This window comes from Myotis daubentonii, chromosome 3 (genome assembly GCF_963259705.1).
Source record: "Myotis daubentonii chromosome 3, mMyoDau2.1, whole genome shotgun sequence".
Taxonomy (NCBI): domain Eukaryota; kingdom Metazoa; phylum Chordata; class Mammalia; order Chiroptera; family Vespertilionidae; genus Myotis; species Myotis daubentonii.
Genome location: NC_081842.1, coordinates 104,218,300 through 104,240,496, shown reverse-complemented (window position 1 = coordinate 104,240,496; position 22,197 = coordinate 104,218,300). Strand labels below are relative to the sequence as shown.

The following is a 22,197-nucleotide window of genomic DNA, read 5'->3' as shown; positions in this document are numbered from 1 at the left end:
TAACTGGAGCATTTTACCAATAGTTTCAAACTGATATGTTGATAGACATCATCCCCCAAGCTATGCATGTGCTATTTAGTAATCCTGCTTCTTTCATGAGCACTCAGTAGAGAACCCAAGAACATCCCCACTTTCCCGCCCCCTGTGTCCAAGCTGTAGGAACTCAACTGAAAAGAGCTTTCAAGAAATGTTTATCATCTTTTGATAATGAAAACATCAGTGAAAATGGATTTTCCTTTTGCTTTTCTAGTATGTAAAAATAAAACCAGTTTGGTTTATTATCAAATCTTTATTGATTGCACAATGAGGCACAATCTCTGCTTCAGAAGTACATGTACGTTACTTAAACAGTAGGTGCCTACAGGAGGAGTCATCACAATGCAGTGTGAGATCAGCAGTTGAGGCATGACAGACAGGGAGGGATTGAGTTTGAGATGGTGGTGGGAGGTTGGCCAGATCATATTTCATGGACTAGGTGATGGCAATGCAGGATTTTAGGGAGGGATAAGAATTAAGCAATAAAACTAAAAAATAATAATAATAATAATAATAATAAACCAAACAAATAAATAAATAAATATTCCATTCAGGAAGAAGCTCTTCCTCTGTAAGTATCCCAGTCAATATCTCAGGTCCAACCCCATGAAAGTGTGCACAGCTAGATCACAGAAAGGGGGAATATTTCTTCCATAAATATGTGATATGCTAGACATCTGTAATAATGTCAACAATAAAAATAAAGGGAAAAAAAAGTTTTCTTGGTGAGTCAGAGGTAAATTTACATGTGCAATGGCACAGGGGCAAAAAAAGCCTGGCATGTTCAGGTTTATAGAAGAGTATGAAGTTCCAGGGATGGAACAGCAGTGAGGCGATGAGGCCAGAGTGGTGGGCAGGTTCCAGGGCCTCCGTGCCCTTGAGGGCATAGGAAGAGCCTGAAATTCACCTTCCGATGATAACGCTGGAGCTGGAGCACATTTACAGAGCGTGAGCATTCCTTTGTGCATTCTCTCTGAAAGTTTTAAGTTGGCATCTACAATACCAGATACCCATTTTGTAGTTTTTTTTGAACTACAAAGGTATTTAGGAAAAACATGCGGAGGTAAATAAGTCCAAGTAGGGCTCCATCCTTTGAAAAATATCCCAGTATGGATGTTACTGGTTGTGGGCCAGCAGTTTCATCTATGTATGTACCAAGAATAGCATAATATTTTGACATATTCTACATAAAACATTTGTAACCCAAGGTCAGTGGGAAGTATTGTGGGATTTACCAATAAAAAAATGACATTTTCTGTCTTCAAAACACATTTTTCTTAGAGAATCCTAACCATCTTTAGGGGATGCGGTCAAGAGTATAGTGAACTGGTAAAGGGACATATGCAATGAAGGCCCTAAAACATACCCAAACAGTTGGAGAAGCAATTATTTTAACCAGATTGGGAGGCAGGAGGATAGAGGTTGTTGCCCAGGAAGGCTTTGCTAACTAAGTACATGGCATATTCAACCACCATTAGAGGATTTGCTGGGTAGAGGAAAATTCTAAAGAAGAAGAATACAGTATTTTTGTCCTTGAATTGTATGCTCTTGGCATGTGAGCAAAGTATTATAGCACAGTGTTTCGTGTGGCTTAATTATGGTGCCTGTGCCTCCTATGTTGAGTTGGAATAACATGGAAAAGGCTCTTTGTAACTGTGAGGAACTTTCAAAGGCCTTTGACCACCTACAGCTCCCCAGATGCTTCATATGTGGCATCCCTTTCAACCCCTAAGTTTCAGCTTCACCGAAGGACTTTCAAGGCGGTTTTGTTTTTTCCCAAAAATTCAGCAAGTATCAACATTTTTGGAATACAAAGTCGGAGTGCTGTTTGAATTATGTGCGTAAAACAATGTGAGAAGGTGTTTTGGAGGGGAGGTTTTTTGGAATACACATTTATCCACAATAAATCTATTCCAAAATGTAAGTGAATGTTCTAGAAAAGATGACCTCTAGTGGCCACTTGCTTTCTGTTGCATTCTCTTAATGATACTTCATTCTGCTTATGAATACATCTATGTGGAATTAAATTTACATAATACTTTTTGTATATCAGGATAATAAAATGTAAGAAAACACTTATTTTAATCCCTTTTTATTGCTTAAATGTTATTTCCAAATAAATTGTCTTTTGAAGTCTAGTCCGTAAATAGAAGTGGGCCATGATAAAGTCATCAGTTTAGGGTTATATTGTCTGTCTGGCTGGTATGATTGTCTTGGGCTGATGCTGTAGTCTTTCTTCCTCTCATGCATAATAACCTTCTTGTGAAATTTTTACATAAAAAAATATATATTAAGGGATCCATACAGATGTTTGTTGCAGCCAACAAGAGAGTTGTTTCTTTAGCGATAAACAGTTGATGTTGCAATCTACAGTTAGTCTTGCTGTTGGTTTGACTCTGAGTATATGGAACTCTGGCAAAATGAAATGGAGCAAAACACAGAAAGAAGACAGCCACAACAACAAACACTTTACCTTCCAGCTTCTTGTTGTTTTTGCTGTCCTTACTTTTCGACTTTCTGTAAGAATCATATACTTTTTTTGCAATCACCACATAAAACAGAAGCATTAAGGCAAAAACCGTCCAGAAAATGAACTGGGATATGTAATTCACCGCTTGGTGCCACTTCAACCCCAGAGGGCTCTTTAAGGAGGCACACTTTTTCACAGTTGTCGGTGTCATCTTCTGGTTGCTTAAGATCATGTTTGGCAGAGAGATGAGGAACAAAAGGAACCAGACACAGGTTGAGACTGTTTTTGCAAAAGTGGGTTTTTGTACAAAGAATTTTCCAAAAGGCCTGATGATCTTGAGGAATCTATCAAAGGCGATGAGGCCCAGCAGAACGATGCCCACGTACATGGTCTCATAGAAGATGACGGCGGAGAAGCGGCACACGAAGGCTCTGAGTTGCCAGGGTCCCAGGTGTGAGTCGGAGAGGATTTTAAATGGAAGCATGAGTGTCATTACCAAGTCGGCCACCAGAGTACTTTTGAGGTAAACGATGAAGGTGGAGGAGCTGGGAATGTGAATGAACACCCACAGGGCCAGAGTGTTCAGCGAGATACTGGTGAGGAAAACAATGGTGTAAATGGCTGGGAACACCAGCTGTGCTGTCCGCGTGTCCCTGGGGCACTGCTCAGACCCATTGAAGCCCTTCGTCACCGTGGCGTTCATGATTTCCAGTGTCAGCTGTTACAAATAAACACACAGACACACAGTAAAACAAAGCCTTTCATGATTTAAAAATGCTGCTTTTAGAAAAAACAGACTTTAGGTTTGTAGCATATTAATACCTTCTGTATTAACATTATCACATTCAGTAGATCGGTGGAGAAGGCACAGTTTGTTTAGGATTTTTAAAGTACATAATACGGTTTTGGTACTTGTAACATTACCATTACTCTCAACATTATGAAATCCAAATAACAGGTCCTACCCGATTCACAAATGCTACTCTTACTATGGCAGTAAAACAAAACCCCATTTAAGAGGTACTAATTGATGTCAGATTGCTGTACATTATATAATTGTTTATGCTCCTAATCTAGTTTGTAGAATATTAACCTTAAAGCATTTCCCGCCTTGAGTATAGTCTACCATTTATAAGCAAGCACACTTATAATAAAAATTGAAACTCACCTTTGTTTGCGAGGAGGCTTGCTGGCTGCCTCCTGCTTGGCGCAGTCATCAGATCAGCCCACGAAGAGCGTGTGAAGCAAGCCCTTCTGCTTTCTTAAAACTGCTTTCCTTCCTCATTTCATGTGTAATGTGATCCATTGGAATCTCTTCACATTCAGACCTTTGGAGGATTTTCTAATAAGAAATCTCTTATTTCAAAGTTATGTACTCTTCATCTACTATGACTTGCATAAATTAGTTGCAGTTTCTTTATATTTTCGCATAGTGTAACTTTCCTGCAGCTTAATCTTGTTTACCTACTTGTTTAATGAAATTTTTGAGTCCCTCTTGTATATAGTAATGGGAGGCAGAAAAATAACGAAAATAGCCCCAAATTACATCAAAGTGTAATAGTTGACTCTAAAATCAGGTAGAATCATTATCTGCATCCTTCTAGACTGTTTTCCCCAGAAATTTGTGTTCAGTATGATGGCCTGTTTGTTTCTATAAACATTTATCTTAGTCTTTTTGTCTTTCCATCTCTGAAAGAGAAAATGACATATTTGCTAAGGGCTAATAGATCCAGGTTTTTGGAGTCAGAATCCCACACCCGCCAGTTACTGTGTACCAGGTCACAGACAGCTGATTGGACGGCTCTGTGCTGCAGTGTCCTCTGTGGGACGGGTTTAGTAATGGTGTACACCCTGTGGTCTTGCTGAGAGGACCAAGTGCGGGCCTCGAATAGTGCTGGCTGAAAAATTTTAGTCACTCACTGCTCTGGTGTGGGAATTATAGATTTAAATGGCGACATACGTTCTCATTTATTAGAAAACCATTTTTGGAAATCTCTGTATTTCATGTTATATGCGAAGTGCTATAGACTTCAGGAATTTTATCCATCAATCAATCTTGGGCCAAGGTCTACAAATTTTTTTCTTTAAGATCTCTTCAAGTTTGAAAGAGTAATTGCTGTTTTTTTTAAAATATATTTTTATTTGTTTCAGAGAGGAAAGGAGAAGGGGAGAGAGATAGAAACATCAGTGATGAGAGAGAATCATTGGTTGGCTGCCTCCTGCACACCTCACACTGGGCATTGAGCCCACAACCGGGGCATGTGCCCTGATCAGGAATCGAACCCGGGACCCTTCAGTCCCCAGGTTCTATCCACTGAGCCATGATGGCCAGGCTAATTGCTGCTTTTGTATAGACAAAAATCTATAATACAAATGTTGTCTTGCCAGATAGGTAAAGGGAAAGAGGAAATTTAGAGATCTTATGAAGGAATGTGGAGTTCTCCATGGTGAGTTTCACTTCATATTTTGTGCTACAAGTTTAACCACAGAGCTGGAGTAGACTGTCGGGTTGGTTGATTGAGAATTTTTCGATGACTTGGCTTGGGATTCTGAGAATAAAACTCTATAACCGACCAGACATTTTAAAATATGAGGCAATGGGATGCCTAATAATTTTGCTTGGAACTAACCTATGGTGACACAGTTTGGAAAAAAAAATGTGTTTCATTCAAATTGATTCTTGGAAATACAGATTCTGTATTTCATTAATGCAATGGAACATAATTTAAACATATCTTTTTGTTTGCTTTATTAGAGAGTAAAAACAAATAAAACTTTTTTAGTTTTATTTTTTAAGTAGAGGGATTTGACTTACGTAATTAAGTGTACATTTCCTGACAGAGGCAAATCCATTGAAGGTTTGGAATAGTTTCAGTTTAAACAAGGGAAATTTCATTTCATAATGTGAAAACTGGAAATCACATTTTGGTCAAGTTTCAAAATCCCAGAGTGTGGGAAACTTTCAAAAGGGGAACTCAAGTGGTATCTATTTCTAAAGTTACGGAAGGGTATTCTTTTAAATGGGTTGGTAGGTTTCAAAATTTTTCATCATAGTAAATATTCCATAGGTCACTCATTCCTATGCGTCCATGTGCTTAGTGTGCATTGGCCGTCTTTCTTTGTTCTCATGAGTTGCCATGACCCATGGGGGAGGTATTTTGCCCTTGATACTGTCTCTGAGAGGCTGTCCAGCAGAGCAGATATGAGCACGGCCTCAGGAGCCAGAGAGCCTGGGTTCAATTCCTTATTCTAACTCGTACTTTTCTTATGACCCTGGGCAAGTTATTTATGCTCTCTATGAAACCATTGTCTCCTCTTTATATGAAAATAAGTAATGGTGTCTGCTTTTTTGTGTTGTTAAAGGGATACAATGGGTGAAAATTCACCCACTGTGGAGAATGAATCCTGTGACATGGTAGGTATTGGCATGTTTTCTGTTAAATGAAATTAAAAGGAAAGTGGAATATAATGTAGAACTGTGGGATAGCTCATGAAAGACGGGAGGAAAAAATCAAATCCTATATAATAAAAGGCTAATATGCAAATTGTCCCCTCAGGAGTTCTACCAACCGGGTGTTTGACCACCAGTGGGTGGCACAGAATGAAGGAAGGCCCTGGCTGGCAGCCAGCAGCCAGGGGAAGGAAGACCCCAATCAGCCCTGATCTCTGGCCAGGCCTAGGGACCCTACCCATGCAAGTATTTCATGCACCGGGCCTCTAGTAAGATATAAGTAAAGGTTCCAGAAATTAGGTGCCTGTCAAGTGGGAATAAACTAAACATTTAAAATCCACCCAGCTGGTGTGGCTCAGTCAGGGCACATGCCCAGGTTGCAGACTTGTTCCCTAGTAAGGGCATGCAGGAGGCAGCCGATCAATGATTCTCTCTCATCTTTGATGTTTCTATCTCTCTCCCTCTCCCTTCTGCTTTGAAATCAATAAAAATATATTTTAAAAAATAAGATCCTATCGGACTCAAAAGGGAATATAGTCAAAACTAATAAAATCACACTGGCTGTGCTGGTCTGTTGATAATATGATCTTATTCAATTCTTACAGCAGTGATCGGTCCCATTTTACAGATGAGAAAACAGAAGTGCAGAAGTTAAGCACTTCGCCTCAGGTCATGCAAGGTCAGGCCCACTGCAAACCCACAGACTCTAGCTCTAGGCCCCACACTCAGAGCCTGCCTTACTCTCTCCTGGCTGTTAGAAGCCACAGATAAGGTGACCATGGAATTGTTTACCAAATTCTAGAGTTTTTGAGGTGGGCATAACTGAATGATGAATGAGATGAAACAGTAAACTATAAAGTTAATGGACTTGTGAAACTTCTTCTCTTAAAGTAAGGTGTGAGGTTGAAAACATAAATTGGTTCAAAGCAGTATAATCAGAAGAGAATCAAAGAAGATAAAATAAAAATTAGAAGCCTGCAAAATGGGAATAACTACATTTGTAGTCTCCTTTGGGATTTTCCTTTGGATCAGAGTTAACAGTTTAAAGGTTCCTGTTCACATGGTAACCAGTGCCATGTAAATAATATGTGAAAGATGAGGAAGTATTTACTTTTATTTGGATTGAAAGTCAAAATGGGAACTCCTGTACTCATAGAAGAACCTTTTACTTCCCATCAAGGTATACCATGGTACTTTCGCAGATTATATGAAATTGTTTAAAAAATTCCACACTGAATTAACCGAAAGTGATAATAATAAGCTAAAATAAATTATGTAATTTCAAGTTAAATGTAGTAATCTTTGTCTATTATTAAATTCAACATTAGAAAGTCTGTACCTATGACTGGAAACAGGCAATTGATTCACAATATCTGAAACAATTATATGAATATTCAGCTTCATAATCCTATCTAATAAAAGAGAAAAATGGTAATTGGTGTACGACGATACCCTTTTCATTGGCTAATCAGGGCTATATGCAAATTAACTGCCAACTAAGATGGCGGTTAATTTGCATATGTAGGCACAATGCAGGGAGGCAAAAGGGAAAGCAGGAAGAAGCCCCCTGCCACTAACAGTGATCGGAAACCCAGGGGGGAGCTAAGAGCTGGGGGGCAGGGCAAAGGCGGCCCTGGGGCCGCCTTTGCCCTGCCCCCCAGCCATGATCGGAGAATCAGGCGCCTTTGCCGCCCTGGCCAGTGATAGCAGGAAGTAGGGGTGGAGCCAGCGATGGGACCTGGGCACGGTCGAAGCTGGTAGTCCCGGGAGCTAGGGGTCCCTTGCCTGGGCCTAAAGCGGAGCCCACGATCGCGGGGCCGCTGCAGCTGCGGGTCCCCGCTGCCCAGGCCAGACGCCTAGGCCAGAGGTGTTAGGCCTGGGCAGGGGCGGAGCCTGCAACCACGGGGAGCTGGGGGTCCCCTGCCCAGGCCTGACACCTCTGCCAGAGGCCTCAGGCCTGGTCAAGGGGCCGATCCGGTGATTGGTGATCGGAGGGTGATGAGGGTCAACTCCTCTGGCTGAGGCATCAGGCCTGGGTGGGGGGTGGAGCCGGGGATTGGGGGGATATGATGGTCCCCTTGCCCAGGCCTGAAGCCTGGGTCAGAGGCGTCAGGCTTGGGCGGGGGGTTGAGCAAGTGATCAGAGGGAGATGGGGGTCCCCTGCCCAGGCATGATTCCTGGGCCAGAGGCCTCAGGCCTGGGCGGGGGCCAGAGCCAGTGATCAGGGGGAGATGGGGGTCCCCTGTCCAAGCCTGACACCTCTGGCGGAGGCGTCAGGCCTGGGCAAGGGGCCGATCCTGCGATTGGAGGGTGATGGGGGTCAACGCCTGAGGGCTCCCAGTATGTGAGAGGGGGCAGGCTGGGCTGAGGGACACTCCCCCCCCCCCCCACACACACACCCAGTGCACGAATTTCGTGCACCGGGCCCCTAGTTTTATTATAAAGTTTAAAGAGTTCAAATATAGACATGCATGTAATAGTAATTGCAAGTTAATCCCTTTTACATATTATACCAATGGTTAGGAAATATGTACATGTACATATATATTTACATTTATTGATGATATATTGTATCTTTGTTTTATTTTATGTCAGTACATGATGACTTCCCTAATTTTTAAAAAAATGTTATACAATATAAAGTTATCATAGTTTAGTTAAGTTGTTGGCCATTTATTTTCCCATTTTTTTTCTCATATTAAAAAACAGTACTGTAGAGCATATACATGTCCATATATTTTTGTGCATTTGTTGCAACATATTTATAGGAAGTTCCCTAAAAGTGGAATGCTGGATCAAACACTGTGCATCAATATGTAGAATGGTATTTTCCAAAAGCTTTCCAGAAAGATTGTACTGATTTGTAGTCTCACTGAGTGGGATTCTACAACACCTTGCTTAAAAACTTATAAATCAGTTCTAAAACTCATGGTGCAAAAAAGCCATGTCATTTTAGTATACTTATTTGATTATCAGTGATATATATGTATTTATATTATACTGCCCATTTGTATTTCTCCTGGAAATTGATTTTTCAAGCCCTTTCCCCATTTTTTAAAAAGTCAGGCTGTCTCTTTTTACTTAGAGACTTGTAAGCGTGTTTCCACATGCTTAGTTCCCACTGGCATCATTGTAGTCCCGTTTTGGGCATTCCCAGCTAGCAGGTCACCTAGATCAGCGACTGGACTGCAGTTGTTTACAGTGCAAAGCCACTGAAGTACCCTGGTGCTTGAAGACAGGGTTGTTTTTGTTTTGTTTTGTTTCCCGTGTAGGGGTTTTCTTCTGCTTTTAAAGTTCTAGTCCAGGGGTTGTCAGTTTTTTAAAGAACTAGCTAGTAAATACTTTTGTGGCTTTGCAATCTCCAACACAACTACTTATCCCTGTTGTTACGGCAGGTAAAACCCCAGTGGGTGTGGCTGTGTTCTAATAAAACCTTATGGACACTGAAACTTGAATTTCATATAACTTTAATGCAGCATGAGCTTTTACTCTTCTTCTAACTTTTATCCCCACAAACATTTGAAATGTAAAATCCATTCATAGCATATTACACTTTGATTGGTTGAACAGACAACCAGACGACCAGATACTTAGCATATTAGGCTTTTATTATATAGGATTCAGCCTTTTAATTTCTTCTCATATGATATTTAGATATTGGAATCTATGCCTTCTGCTTGAGAATCACCTCTGAGGATTATATATAATTAAGATAAATGATGTCTTAATTCCCAGTGTGTTGTATATTTTATTTATATTAAGAATAATGAACATGGCTTCTGTGAAAGCAGTCTACATTTGAAGTCTGACCTGGTTTCTCATTTACATATGAACTAATTGATGTGAGATGTCACCTTCAGAAGATTTTCTCAATGTTCTGTCTTAAAAGTATTGGCAGCTGATCTTTCTTAAATGGGTTTGACATTTGAGGTAGGGGGAAGATAGGAAGTGAGTCATGGTATCTAATATCTTTGAACAAAGAATTTCTAACAAAGTGTGATTTAGAGTTTAATGTAAATTTTTTGTTATACACACAAATAACAAACAGGTAAATCCAAACATTTTGTCGTTGTTGTTAATCCTCACCCGAGGATATTTTTTCCATTGATTTTTAGACAGAGTGGGAAGGAGGGGGAGAGGCAGAGAGAGAAATATTGAACCCAGAACTCTTCAGTCTGAGGGCCGACACCCCAACCACTGACCCAAACCAGCAAGGGCATAAATCCAACCATTTTAATCACTTTCCTGTTGATAGTTATGCTGTACAAATGCTTAATTACATTTGTTTTTCTCACTATGGGAAATGTTTATTAACTTGTGTGCAGTCTCTAGTAGCTAGTTAATAAAGATAAGTTAATGATGCTATTGCATTTACTGAAGTTGTGAAAACATTAGTAAAACTGATTTCTCTAGTGTTAAGGGAGTATTATGTTTGTTTGTTTTTGTATGTGTGTATTAGAATATCTTATAAAAAGCCTCTTTATTTAATGGCTTCATTTGCTATTTCTACACTTTTTATTGGAAAAGTAGTTTTTAATCTTCTGTCTTAATGAACATTAAAAAAAATTCAGTCCAATCTATTACCATTTCAATTAGTATAAATCCCTTAGGTCTTTGCTGATAATTGTAAGTTAGTAGTTACTATTCTTTGTGTGCCCCACTTACTTAAATTTTCATAATGATTATCACAATAGGTCAGCATTTGGTTTGGGGACTAGAATTGTATATACAACTAACTAGAGGCATGATGCACAAAATTTGTGCAAGGGGATCGGCCCTTGCAGCCGCGGTGGCTTGCCTCGGCCCTTGCAGCCCCGCTTGTCCAGAAGGTCATCCGGAAGAATGTCCGGAAGGTCGTTTGGCTGCCTGGTCTAATTAGCATGTTACATTTTTATTATTATAGATAAGTATAATTTTTGGTCAGAAGATTTTATCAGATTTATCATTCTCCAGTTGATTATATAGTAAGTTTACTAATATTGTGATCAATAATGTATTTATAGAATTACAGTAAGTATCATTATATTGTTACCTATTTTGCCAAAACTCTTCAATTCTTGAATTCTGTATGGTTTTTGCATGTCACATGGTTATTGGATAACAGTTTGTTTTGCTCCACAGCTATATGTTAATTTAGTTTTCTACATTTTAAAATAGCTTTTAATACTGAAAAAGTAAATGAAAACTACTTTTGTAGTCTTCTATTGTTTCAAGCGTCATTGTTACTCAGCTGCTTCTTAGTATTAATATTTTTACATAGTGTTTTCTTTTAGGAGTTCCAAACACTAATATTTCAATCTGGTTAACAGATTGAAATCTTACCTCAATGTGTTTATATTGGAGTCTCTTCGCTTGGGTCCCTACCATCCTGACCTTTCCCCCTGTTTTCGTGGGGAGATGTTGCAGAATTGGTGCACTTCAGCATACTCATCAAGGAATTTTTGAAGGACTTGCAAAGAAAAAAGTAGATGAATGGATCCAGGCATGCATTTAAGGAAGTTAACCAGAGCGTGCTCTCCTTCACATAGAACAGAGTATTCTCCGCAGAGCAGTTAAAGACATCCCGGGTCTGGCTCAGGGTGTAAGGAATCCGGGCAAAATGGAAGGGAACAAAACAAATAAAAAATACAGCAATGATAATGAAAACTTTGATGTTCACCTTTTTCTTGTGAACTTTGCCAGTACCCCTTGTTCTTACATATGACCTGTATAGTTCTTTTGTAATGAGTGTATAACATACAATGACAATTAAAAAATTAATCCAGAAAATGATTTGACAGATATAATTGACTATTTCATGCCAGACCAAACCAAACTCTGATTTGAGGAAAGAGCATTTCTTCACATTCTTGTCTCTTGGCCTCCTGTTGGTTAGGATCATGTTAGGCAAAGAGAGTAAGAACATGAATGCCCAGATGACAACAGAGAGAATCTTAGCCCCCAGGAGGTTGTTGGGGCTGGATGTTTTAAATGGCCTGGTGGTCTTCTGGTAGCGATCGATAGTTATCAGCCCTAGGAATGAAATACTGATATACATTGTGAAGTAAAATATGACAGAGGTCACTTGGCACACGAACACTCTCAGTGGTCCTGTTCCCAGTTTGGCATCACTGAGGATTTTGAATGGAAAAGTCAGAATCATGAGAAGATCGGAAATGACTGTGTTCTTAAGAAAAATAATAAAGTTGGATTTACTGCGGATTTGAAAGAAAATCCTCATTGCCAGGCTATTTGTGATGAGTCCAGTGAAAAACAGGACAGTGTAGAGGAGCGGGAAGAGGACCTGGGTGATGTGGTAGTCCCTGGTGCACAGGCTGCCATTCCCCGGGGGAGAGGTGAAGTTGTCCATGGCTGCGTTCCCTCTTTGATACCTGGAGGGGAGGGGAGGTGGTTATTTTCAGTGCCAGTAGCTGATTTTGCTTTTGTCTCTGGGTGTAACTATTCTGGACAGCCTTCTTTAAAAACAGGTTTCTAATTTTTTTTGTGGCAAGTAGTAAGAACAAAGAAAACAATCTCATGATATTTCATCATATTCTACTTCTAGGAAAGTAAAATGGTCTGAATTATGTGAAGGTATGGATACTTTGTATTTTTTATTTGTTGAATATTAGCCTCTCTGAAAACATTTTTGATCTTAGGCAAAAACATCTGTATATTTATATATGAAGTCTAGAAGAGCAATATTAGGGCTCTGCTTTGTTCTCCGGTTTCATTTCCATGCCTTTAAAAAGTTCTTTTGTTTCTATTCAGTCACCCTTTCTGCACCAACCTTATTCCTAGACTGCACTTACTCTAGTTGTACCATCAAAGCATTCTAAGAAGAAATAACTGATAATTGCCTATTAGGATTAAATAAGTAAGACACTGAGTCAGAAAGAAAAGTTTCCTTTATAATTGAAGGATATTTCTGCCTCTGTGTTGCTGGCATCTATTCAAAAGTCAGGCCCATAAGGACTCATTCTTTAGCTTCAAATATAATGGTAGATACTATAGCAAAGCAAAACCATGCTCATGTCTGGTTCCATAGGTTATTATACCCCAACAAGCAGCTGTAAATAAACTAACACTTCATTTGAATATGTTATCTGACATCTAAATTTTGAAATTTAAAGTGAGATTTGTAACATTTTTATTTCATCAAAGACAGTGGAATTGATTGTTTATAGAATATTATTCCTAAATATAAGATATGGTAATGTTAAAGTACAGATACCTAAATTTAAAAAAAATTCCATATAAAATATTTAAATATGACAAATAAAGGTAGAACTAAATACCCCAAATGTCAGTGGAATTAATTTTTTACATCCTTTAATTATTGAAAGTAAAACAAGATTCATTCATGTTGTCACAATTATGGCTTCAGTTTTCAACACCTCCTCACCTCTCACCTGTTTAACCTAAAACAAACCAAAAACGATATGTAATTGATACAAGATCACTGATTTTAACCTTCCTTGCTACCGCTATTTGCTTTGAGTTGTATATTCTTTGATAGTTTTGGAAATTCTACTTTGGGATTACTCATTTTGCATAGACTACAACTTATTTAACACATATTCTTGATCTGGAGAATTTCAGCTCTCTCTATATCTAAGTCTAATTCCACACTTGATGTAAAATTAGTAAGACCATTTGTATTTTATTTCAGTCCTCTATAAGTTTTTAAATGAAATTGTTATCTCTAACACCATTATTGTGGATTATATTTTAATTTTTATCCCAAATAAGTGCCTGCATTGATATGGTTACTAAAGGTTTCCAATTTTGAGAAAACGTGAAAAAATGTTCACATATGTCAAAGTGTAAATACATAGTGTAAATACAAAGTGTCAAATACTTCTAGATATAAAGTTACCTGGTTACTCTGTTGATTGGAGGATTTAAATGTATCCAGTAAGTGGTAGTCAGTTCAACTGCAGGATGGCATCTGGTATTTTCCTTTTTAATTTCTTAGCTTAGTTGTTAAAACTCTTTATGGTAGAGAATTTGCAGAGTTCTCATCAGTAAAGTCTTGAGGTTTCTAGAGAGAAATAGAGCATGAGCGGAAGAGAGGACTCCACAATCAGACATTACCTTCAAGTGCTGTGGACTCAAAGCTATGCAGACACTGGGTTTCCGTTTGTCCACTTTTATGACTTCTGCTTTTATTTCCTTGGGAAATGTGGGGCAGGGTGGGTGAAAAGTCATCTTTTAAAAGGCAATTTTAAATCTTGTGGCTTTTTACTGAGACCCGCCATAGAGTTCATGCTGTATGAGTTCTTTTGGGTATTTTTCCCTGCGAGGATAAATCCAAGCCTTTTGTAGTCTGCTTCCTGGAGAAGGTTGCAAGCTTGCTTTCTTAGATGGCTGTTTACCTGAAAACATACTGTGCTCAACGTCGGATGATGTATCATGCTGTAAAAGTAATTACATTAACTCAGAATCTGTGCTTGTTAGGGATGTTAAATCTCTTGCTCTTTGCCTTTCTTTTCCTGGTTAATAATGTCATTATTTTAAATCTGTGTTTGATCAGCTTTTTGTAGATGAAACAGTTTCCTCCCATTATAAATTATAAAGTTCCAAAATTACATTAGAAAGAAAAACAGTTGTATCCAGTTGCCAGGCTTATTATATAAAGTGTCTTTTATGATTTTCTTGAACAGAATTTACATAGAAACAATTTTTTTCTCTGTTAACCAAGTTTTTGGTGTTGGGGAATATATCATTAAATTCATAGATCCTTGTATTGCTATTACTTTGGTATAAATACTACTGTGGACATGCATGCACACAAACACACACAAATATTTCTAACTGTAATCTCCTCTGTTACCAGAGGACCATTTGGATAGATGCCTTTGCTATGAACATATGTTTTGGTTATTTCTTTCTTCTGAGTTTTGTGTGGGTCTGTCTCTGTATTTGTTAATCTTCAACAAAGGTTCTCAAAGTGCAGGCTTCCCCTGGGAAGTCATGAGAAATGCAGGTTCCTTGGCACCAAACCGAGCCCCAGTGAGTCAGGAACTCTGGGTGCTCCCCTCACCTGCATTTAATGAGCTTCCCGTGTGATACTCATGCACACTGATGTTTTAAATCAGGACCACTGACTTAAATTGGCATTAAGAATCTGAAATCAAGTTATGAATTTGAATCATCTTATTTGGAAATTTCAGGTACTTAATAGATCCTAATCTGTTAGTCAGCTAGAAGTCTCAGTTTGATATTAAACTCTTAAAAAAGTAGGAATCAGGTTATTTTTATTTTAAAATTTGACTTACAATAAGCAAATCTTACTTGTTGATTTGGGGACACAAAATTAGACTTTGACAGAACTTTTATGTTATGTACACTTCCGAATAATAATCGCCAGTGTTTGATTCCTTATATCGTCATGAATTTACTCATTTTATGACCTTGATGACTCTCTGAAGTACACCTTCATATTATTTCTGTTTCTGGATGAGGGAAGCTGGGCAGCAGAGCAGTGGATTCATTAGAGGCCTGATGCCAACCATGCTGTCTGGTCCCGGAGCCTCCATCTGTAACTATTTTGCAGTTACGGCTAAATCTTCCCCCTCTTGCTGTCTCCTCGACATTGAGGTAGAGGAGCGAGAGGTAAATACCATGAAGGGAATGGCTGCACTTCTTGCAGGAAAATAAGAGTCATACTTGCGTTTACAGCATATTGTAAACTCTAAAGGATGTTTATGAATTGTTTCTAAGGTCTAGAGATGAAACAAGATTTGTGGGGGGAAATTATAACACATAATGTACATGTTACATTACAGGAACACTAATTCAGGATTCTTAAATCATATATTTTATTGAGAATTTACATTTCCGAATTCCTAGAGGACTATGAGTAGGAGATTGAAGGGTAAAGGAAAATCTCCAGCTCTTATTCTAAATTAACTTTATCTCTCCTCTGGTTTTAACTCACAACCACACCTGTCTGTGTACCTTCTCTGATAATATTTTCTCATTGGAGGATGACTGCCAATTACCCATTTAGATCACTTGACCCTGAAAATGACTAAAATCCTTTAAGCAAGAATTGTCTCATGTTACAAAAGTATATTGTCATATGGATGTAGTAGAGCATTACCTCGTTAATAAACAACAACACATGCAGTTTGTAATCATATATGTTACTTTGGGAACCAGACTAGCTTTGATTGATTTAGTTACTTTCAACGATTGAGATGACTTAGAATAAACTTATACCCCAGAATTTTTACATGCAAGTGATTTAACCAGTTTATTTATTTTGCCAAGTCTGCTGAAGGTTGTCTGCTTATCTGAAAATATTTACTTGAATGAGATTACTCTGAACCCAGGGGGCCCCTGTCCTAAAGTGGAGGACTATGGTCCCTTTGGAATCAGATTGTGGCAGAAGGATGGAGAGGTAATTAAACCATTTGATTAGCTCTCTTTGGCTATTTTAGTTCTAACACGGTTTGTAGGTGTGGTCATTCTGATATTAGTGAATGTTTTGATTGAACACATGCATTTTAAGGAATTGCTTGCTTATGTCATCTAGTTTGTCTTTTCTGGTGAGAGTATAGACATTTGATAAAAGACAAATTCCTAAAATAAGGAGTCTTGGGCATTGGGGTTTTTAGTAAAAGCGAATGCTAACTCTGCTGATCGAGTTGTCACCCTGTCTCAAATGTTTTGCATGAAAGCGGAGGCCTAATTACTATATCTAGTTAAACACCTTAATATCAGTTATGCTCCTACAGTGCACTGACTCTGTTGGATAAAGTCTCATTTCAGCCATACTGCGGACTATAAGCTATTGTAGGACAAAGATATCCTATACAAATCAAATTAAAGGGGTTTCCTATTTTTTATGATTTAAAGGAAAATTTACTCTAATTCAGGTGGAATTATTAATGAGAAGCAGCAGCTCATTTCTTGTTACTTTACCAGGGTGGGGAACCTTTTTTTCTTCCAAGGGCCATTTGTATATTTAAAACATCATTCAAGGGCCATACAAAATTGTCAGCTTAAAAGTTCGCCTGCTGTATTTGGTCAGACATTTAATGAACTCACCCTTTATGCCTTCCAGGGCCAGACCAAATGATTTTGTGGGCCTTGTACAGCTCGCAGGTTTGCTGTTCCCTGCCCCTGCTTAACACACCCTCCCTCCTTACACATGTACACAGCTATTCTTCACCCCAGCGCAAGGCTTATTATTGATGTAGCATTTATATGAAGTCATTTTATTCTAAACAGAACAATGTCATATTGAAGAATTCAGCTACAAAAATAATGCTTGAAAACCTCTCAGAGGGAGGGGATGGGGCCATGAAGAGATCAGCCAAAAAACTTATATGCATACTAGTGGCCTGGTGCACGGAATTCATGCAGGGCGGCGGGAATCCCTCAGCCCAGCCTGCACCCTCTTCAATCGGGGGCCCCTTGGGGGATGTCCGACTGCCTTTTTAGGCCCGATCCCTGTGGACATCCCTCTCGCTATCTGGGGCCACTGGCTCCTAACCGCTCACCTGCCTGCCTGCCTGATCACCCCAAACTACCTCTGCCTGCCTGCCTGATTGCCCCTAACCCCTCTGCCTGCCTGCCTGATCGCCCTTAACCTCTCTGCCTGCCTGATCGCTCCTAACTGTCCTCCCCTGCTGGCCTGATCTCGCCCCTAACTGCTCTGCCCTGCTAGCCTGATCATCCCTAACTGCCTCTGCCTGCTTGATCACCCCTAACTGCCCTCCCCTGCCGACCTGATCTCACCCCCAACTGCCCTCCCCTCCTTTCCTGATCACCCCTAATTGCCTCTGTCTCGACCTCCGTCACCATGGCTTTGTCTGGAAGGAAGTTGGACATCTGGAAGACGGCCGGTCGACCTGGTCTAATTAGCATATTACCCTTTTATTTGTATAGAAAAAGAGGAACATCTGTTATACTTTCAACAATAAAGATATATTAAAAATAATAAAATAAACTTATTTTAATAAAGGAACTAAAAATTTTATGTAGCTTTATTATTTTTAAAAAAGTGGTTTTTACTCCTTTTTGGAGATGAAGTATACTGGGTTTGCATTTGAATATTTAAACATACAAATTAATGAGTGTTGGGAAGTTTGAAATCCTTAATTATATCGTATCAGCAAGACAAGTGCATCTACTTTATCCATCTTAATTAGTGTTCAAAAGATAAGGAAACACTCAGAGTGGGATTCCTATTTCCCTTTAAGGAGCATTAATTTATTAATTTTTAAATTCTACAGTTAATTGGGTCATTTGTAGAAATAATCAGAAAATATTAATAAGGAAAGTACATAGCTCTGATAGTCTAGCCACCATTATCATATCTCTGTGAACACACACGTGTTTTGGCAACATTTTTAATCACATATTTTAAAGAAATGAACATGACTCAGAGCAGACTTCAATTTAATTCACTTCAGTTCTTCCTTCAGGCCTCCCGGGTTTTGGAAATGCATCCTCCTAGTTCCCTATCAGTTAGGTGATTTTTATCTGGAGAAAGAGAGTAATCGATCTGGAGATTTTCAAAAGTCAGTGCACAGGGGAGATGAACTGTCCCACCCATGGTCCGCACACTGGCAGTGGCTAGACATTGTGGATTTCCTAGTGATTTTTTTTTTCCTCTGAACAAATGTGTCCTTCAGGGAATAAATAGCAGAATAATTCTTCGGTACTGATCTCCAATCATTAATTTTACTTACAACTAGGCAACTTGAGGGTGTTTGGATTCCCAGATGAAAGAGTAGAACTTATTGGTACTCTTAGGAATATTTGGCCTATTTTCTTAGGGTGCCTTAATTCTCATGTAGCATAAGCTGGTATTTGAAGACTTGTACATTTTCTGCATGTACCGAAAATTGACATAAACCAATTCCGTAGTTTTCATCTTACAGCACACATAAACTAATTACTAAAGTTCTGTGACACCAAACAATGTGCTTTTTGCTGATCTGACAAGAATAAAAGGTATCATTGTGATTCATTCACACTGGACGGCTATTGTGTTGGCTGTTGTCATTTTTTTCATTTGACAACCTAAGGGAAAAGAGGTCCGTGCCCCTGACTAGTCGGGTATTGTATGTTTTAAAAATTCTTGCAGCACACTGGTTGAAAATTGCTGTTGTAGGCTGTTGAAAAAGAGTTGCTTTTAGTAGTCTTTGCCTTTCCATTTTGAAGATTGGTAACAGCTACCATGCATGATTTTCCTCACAATATCAGCTATCAGAAGCACATACAGTTTTATACTACTCAGAGGGGACCGGTGGTTCTTTCCCAGCTAAGTGCATGTTGCTCTTGCTTTTAAAAAAATTCCATCCCTCACTCTCAATTCATGACTGTGCTTCTAGTCCAACTCCCTGAGTATATCAGGACCAATGAACCGATGTGAAGTTCCTCACATTCCTCACTTTTCACCCACATTCCCCATGTTTTCATCAGTTTCCTTTTACTCAGTGGTGAAGTGTAAAGGTGTGCCTGACTTTCTTTCCAAGTTAAGACACTGTTGTTTTCTATCTATCAGTTATCTGCCCTCCGACCTGGATTTCCTTCCTGGAGACTCTATTTGGAACATAGCTTTGAAACAAGAGGTTGCCATTGATGATCTTAACACAACCTTCCCTTTCCGCTCAAGCTGCTGTTCTTCATGCCCAGCACTAGTAAATGTGGGTTACTTCCTCTGCCTTCTCTTATTTCACCAGCTACTCTTACTTCAGCTCCCTGTGTCCTGCTCTCTGCCCTCCACCCCCCATTGTAGAGAAACTTCTCGTTTGAGGTTCACACATGTGTTTTTGAAAAAAACAAGTCAGCTACATCCATTGTGACTTCTCTCCTGCATTTGATACTATTGATGACTCCCAGCGTTAAACGTCCCCTCCATGACTAACCTCTGTGACCCTGACTTCTCTGGTGCTCTTATTGATTACTAGAGGCCTGGTGCATGATATTTGTGCACCAGGGGAGGGGTGTCCCCTCAGCCCAGCCTGTGCTCTCTCCAGTCTGGGACCACTCAAGGGATGTCCAACTGCCTGATTAAGTGAATTAAATTGAAGTCTGCTCTGAGTCATGTTCATTTCTTTAAACCAGCAGTCAGACATCCTCTCACAATCCTGGACCGCTGCCTCCTAACCACTAACCTGCCTGCCTGCCTGGTCGCTCCTAACTGCCCCCCCCCCCCCGCCGGCCTGGTCACCCCCAACTGCCCCCCCTGCCGGCCTAGTCGCCCCTCACGGCCCTCCTGTCAGCCTGGTCGCCCCACGCAGCCTGCTTGTTCAGTTGTTTGGTCATCCCTCACTTAACCCCCCTGCCAGCCTGGTTGCCCCATGCAGCCTTCTGTTCAGTCATTTGGTCATCCCTCACTAACCCCCCTGCCGGCCTGGTCGCCCCATGCAGCCTGCTTGTTCAGTCATTTGGTCGTCCCTCACTAGCCCCCCTGCCAGCCTGGTTGCCCCATGCAGCCTTCTGTTCAGTCATTTGGTCATCCCTCACTAACCCCCCTGACAGCCTGGTCGCCCCATGCAGCCTTCTGTTCAGTCATTTGGTCATCCCTCACTAACCCCCCTGCCGGCCTGGTCACCCCATGCAGCCTGCTTGTTTGGTCTGGTTGTCTGTCACTATCCCCCCTGCCAGCCTGGTCATAGGCAGCCATCTTGTGAGGGCGTGGGGGTTAATTTGCATATTACCTCTTTATTATATAGGATAGAGAGTGCATGTGCATCATTCGATGGTTTATTTGGCCTCCTCACTGTCTCAACACTCTTTGCCCCCCACCCAATAATTTGGGATTTTTACACCCCTTCCAGTGACACATTGCTCTTCTCCCTAAACTGTCACCTCCATATTTGCTCTATGTCAAACCACCCAATAAATATTTATAAAAACTAGAGGCCTGGTGCACAAAATTCATGCACCTAGGCCTGGCCAGCGATCCCTAGGCCTGGCCAGTGATCGAAGGGGGAGCATCTGGCATAGAAGGTCAGGTTCCAGCTGACCTCTGGGCCCTGGGCAGTATCTGGGCCCCTGGGCCCCCCACGCATCCCCCTCTGTCTGAGTCACAGTGCCCAAGTCCCCACATGGAGATATGGTGAGTGCGACCAGACGCCACGGGCCGGGGCACAGCGTGGGTCTCTGGGCCACCCAGCGGCGCCACAGGGAAGCCAGGAGGGCAGCATGTTCTCTCCCAGCTGACTCCTGCCTTGTTACGTGCTAACCCCCACCCCCCCCACCCACTGGTCAGCATACGTCATAGCGAGCAGTCGAACTCCCGGTTCACTGCCCACCTGAGGGGACAATTTGCATATTAGGCTTTTATTATATAGGATTTCTACCTACCCTTTAAATTCTTCTCACCTAAAGGTGAATTTATGAGCTCCCTGCCATTGTTACCTACTCTTCTTTCTTCCAACATACTTTGTCTAGTGAGTCCATCTTGAAACCCAGTGAGATGAACATTCACTCAGATGCACGATATTTTCCTAATTGCCATCAAATACCTCTTGGTTTTTCTTCTTATTTTTTAGTCCCACCACTAAGATCTAGTTTACACTCTACAAACTTTTTTGCTCTTTCTCTTTGCCTCTCATTTCTCCTTTTGAGTTTTATCAGCACTTTTCAGGTTAAGTTTCCTACAAAAGTAGTTTTTGTTTTTATCTTTTAGTCATGTGTTTTTTTATTAATCCACTTATTTATTCATTATATTGTATATTCAAAGAATGTTAAGTGCTAATCAGTGCCTATTAAGAATGTAAATGTGGCCCTGGTTGGTGGCTGGGTTGGTTGGAGCACTGTCCCATTTGTGGGTTCAATTTCCAGTCCGGGGGTATATCCAAGTTGTGGGTTCCATCCCTGGTTGGGGCACATACCTAGGTTGTGGGTTTGATTCCTGGTTGGCGCATATATCAGAGGCAACTGATCAATGTTTCTCTCTCACATTGATGTTTCTCTCTCTCTCTGCCCTGAATCCTCTCTCTCTAAAAATCAATAAAAACATATCCTTGGGTGATAATTAAAAAAAAATAACATAAATGTGAACACAACAGACCTGGGTTCTCCCTCACCAAATAGATCGTGTAGCAGGGAAGACAGACACCAGCAAATACATAAAAAATAAGTGAATTACACTGTGATAAGTTCTCCAAAGGTTCTCTCTCCTCCCTGAGCTCCTCTGGTGAGGGCTCTCACTAGTGTGCAGTGAGGGAGTGAGGGCCGGAGGCTGTACATGGCCAGAGCATTTCCACCAGTGAAGCTGAGGCTGCTGCGA

The 22,197-nt window shown here is 40.3% G+C and overlaps 3 protein-coding genes across 6 annotated transcripts in view; 1 reads left to right on the top strand and 2 right to left on the bottom strand.

Moving 5' to 3' along the window:
- The window catches only part of MED12L (mediator complex subunit 12L), a 394,672-nt gene that overhangs the window by 270,077 nt on the left and 102,398 nt on the right, over window positions 1-22,197 (top strand). The window lies entirely within an intron of this gene.
- On the bottom strand, window positions 826-3,969 carry P2RY13 (purinergic receptor P2Y13). Of its 2 annotated transcripts, none has more exons than XM_059688134.1 (2): window positions 3,675-3,969; window positions 826-3,264 (listed from the first exon to the last, which is right to left on the bottom strand). In XM_059688134.1, exon 2 carries the CDS (start codon window positions 3,207-3,209, stop codon window positions 2,208-2,210), a length of 1,002 nt encoding a protein of 333 aa, XP_059544117.1. In that variant the 5' UTR covers window positions 3,210-3,264; window positions 3,675-3,969; the 3' UTR covers window positions 826-2,207. The 2 variants fall into 2 exon arrangements, with proteins under 2 accessions (XP_059544117.1, XP_059544116.1); XM_059688133.1 differs by having other exon boundaries at window positions 826-3,224; window positions 3,675-3,968.
- Window positions 9,953-22,197, bottom strand: part of P2RY12 (purinergic receptor P2Y12) — a 58,219-nt gene continuing 45,974 nt past the window's right edge. For both annotated transcript variants that reach the window (XM_059688131.1, XM_059688132.1), the window contains 2 exons: window positions 13,816-13,980; window positions 9,953-12,328 (listed from right to left, as the gene is read on the bottom strand). In XM_059688131.1, the coding sequence (XP_059544114.1) occupies window positions 11,290-12,306 (1,017 nt within the window). In that variant the 5' untranslated portion in view covers window positions 12,307-12,328; window positions 13,816-13,980 and the 3' untranslated portion in view covers window positions 9,953-11,289. The remainder of the gene's footprint in view (window positions 12,329-13,815; window positions 13,981-22,197) is intronic.

What these genes read in the sequence shown, in the direction of transcription:
- P2RY13 (XM_059688134.1), bottom strand. Translation starts at nt 3,209, where the DNA reads ATGAACGCCACGGTGACGAAGGGCTTCAATGGGTCTGAGCAGTGCCCC.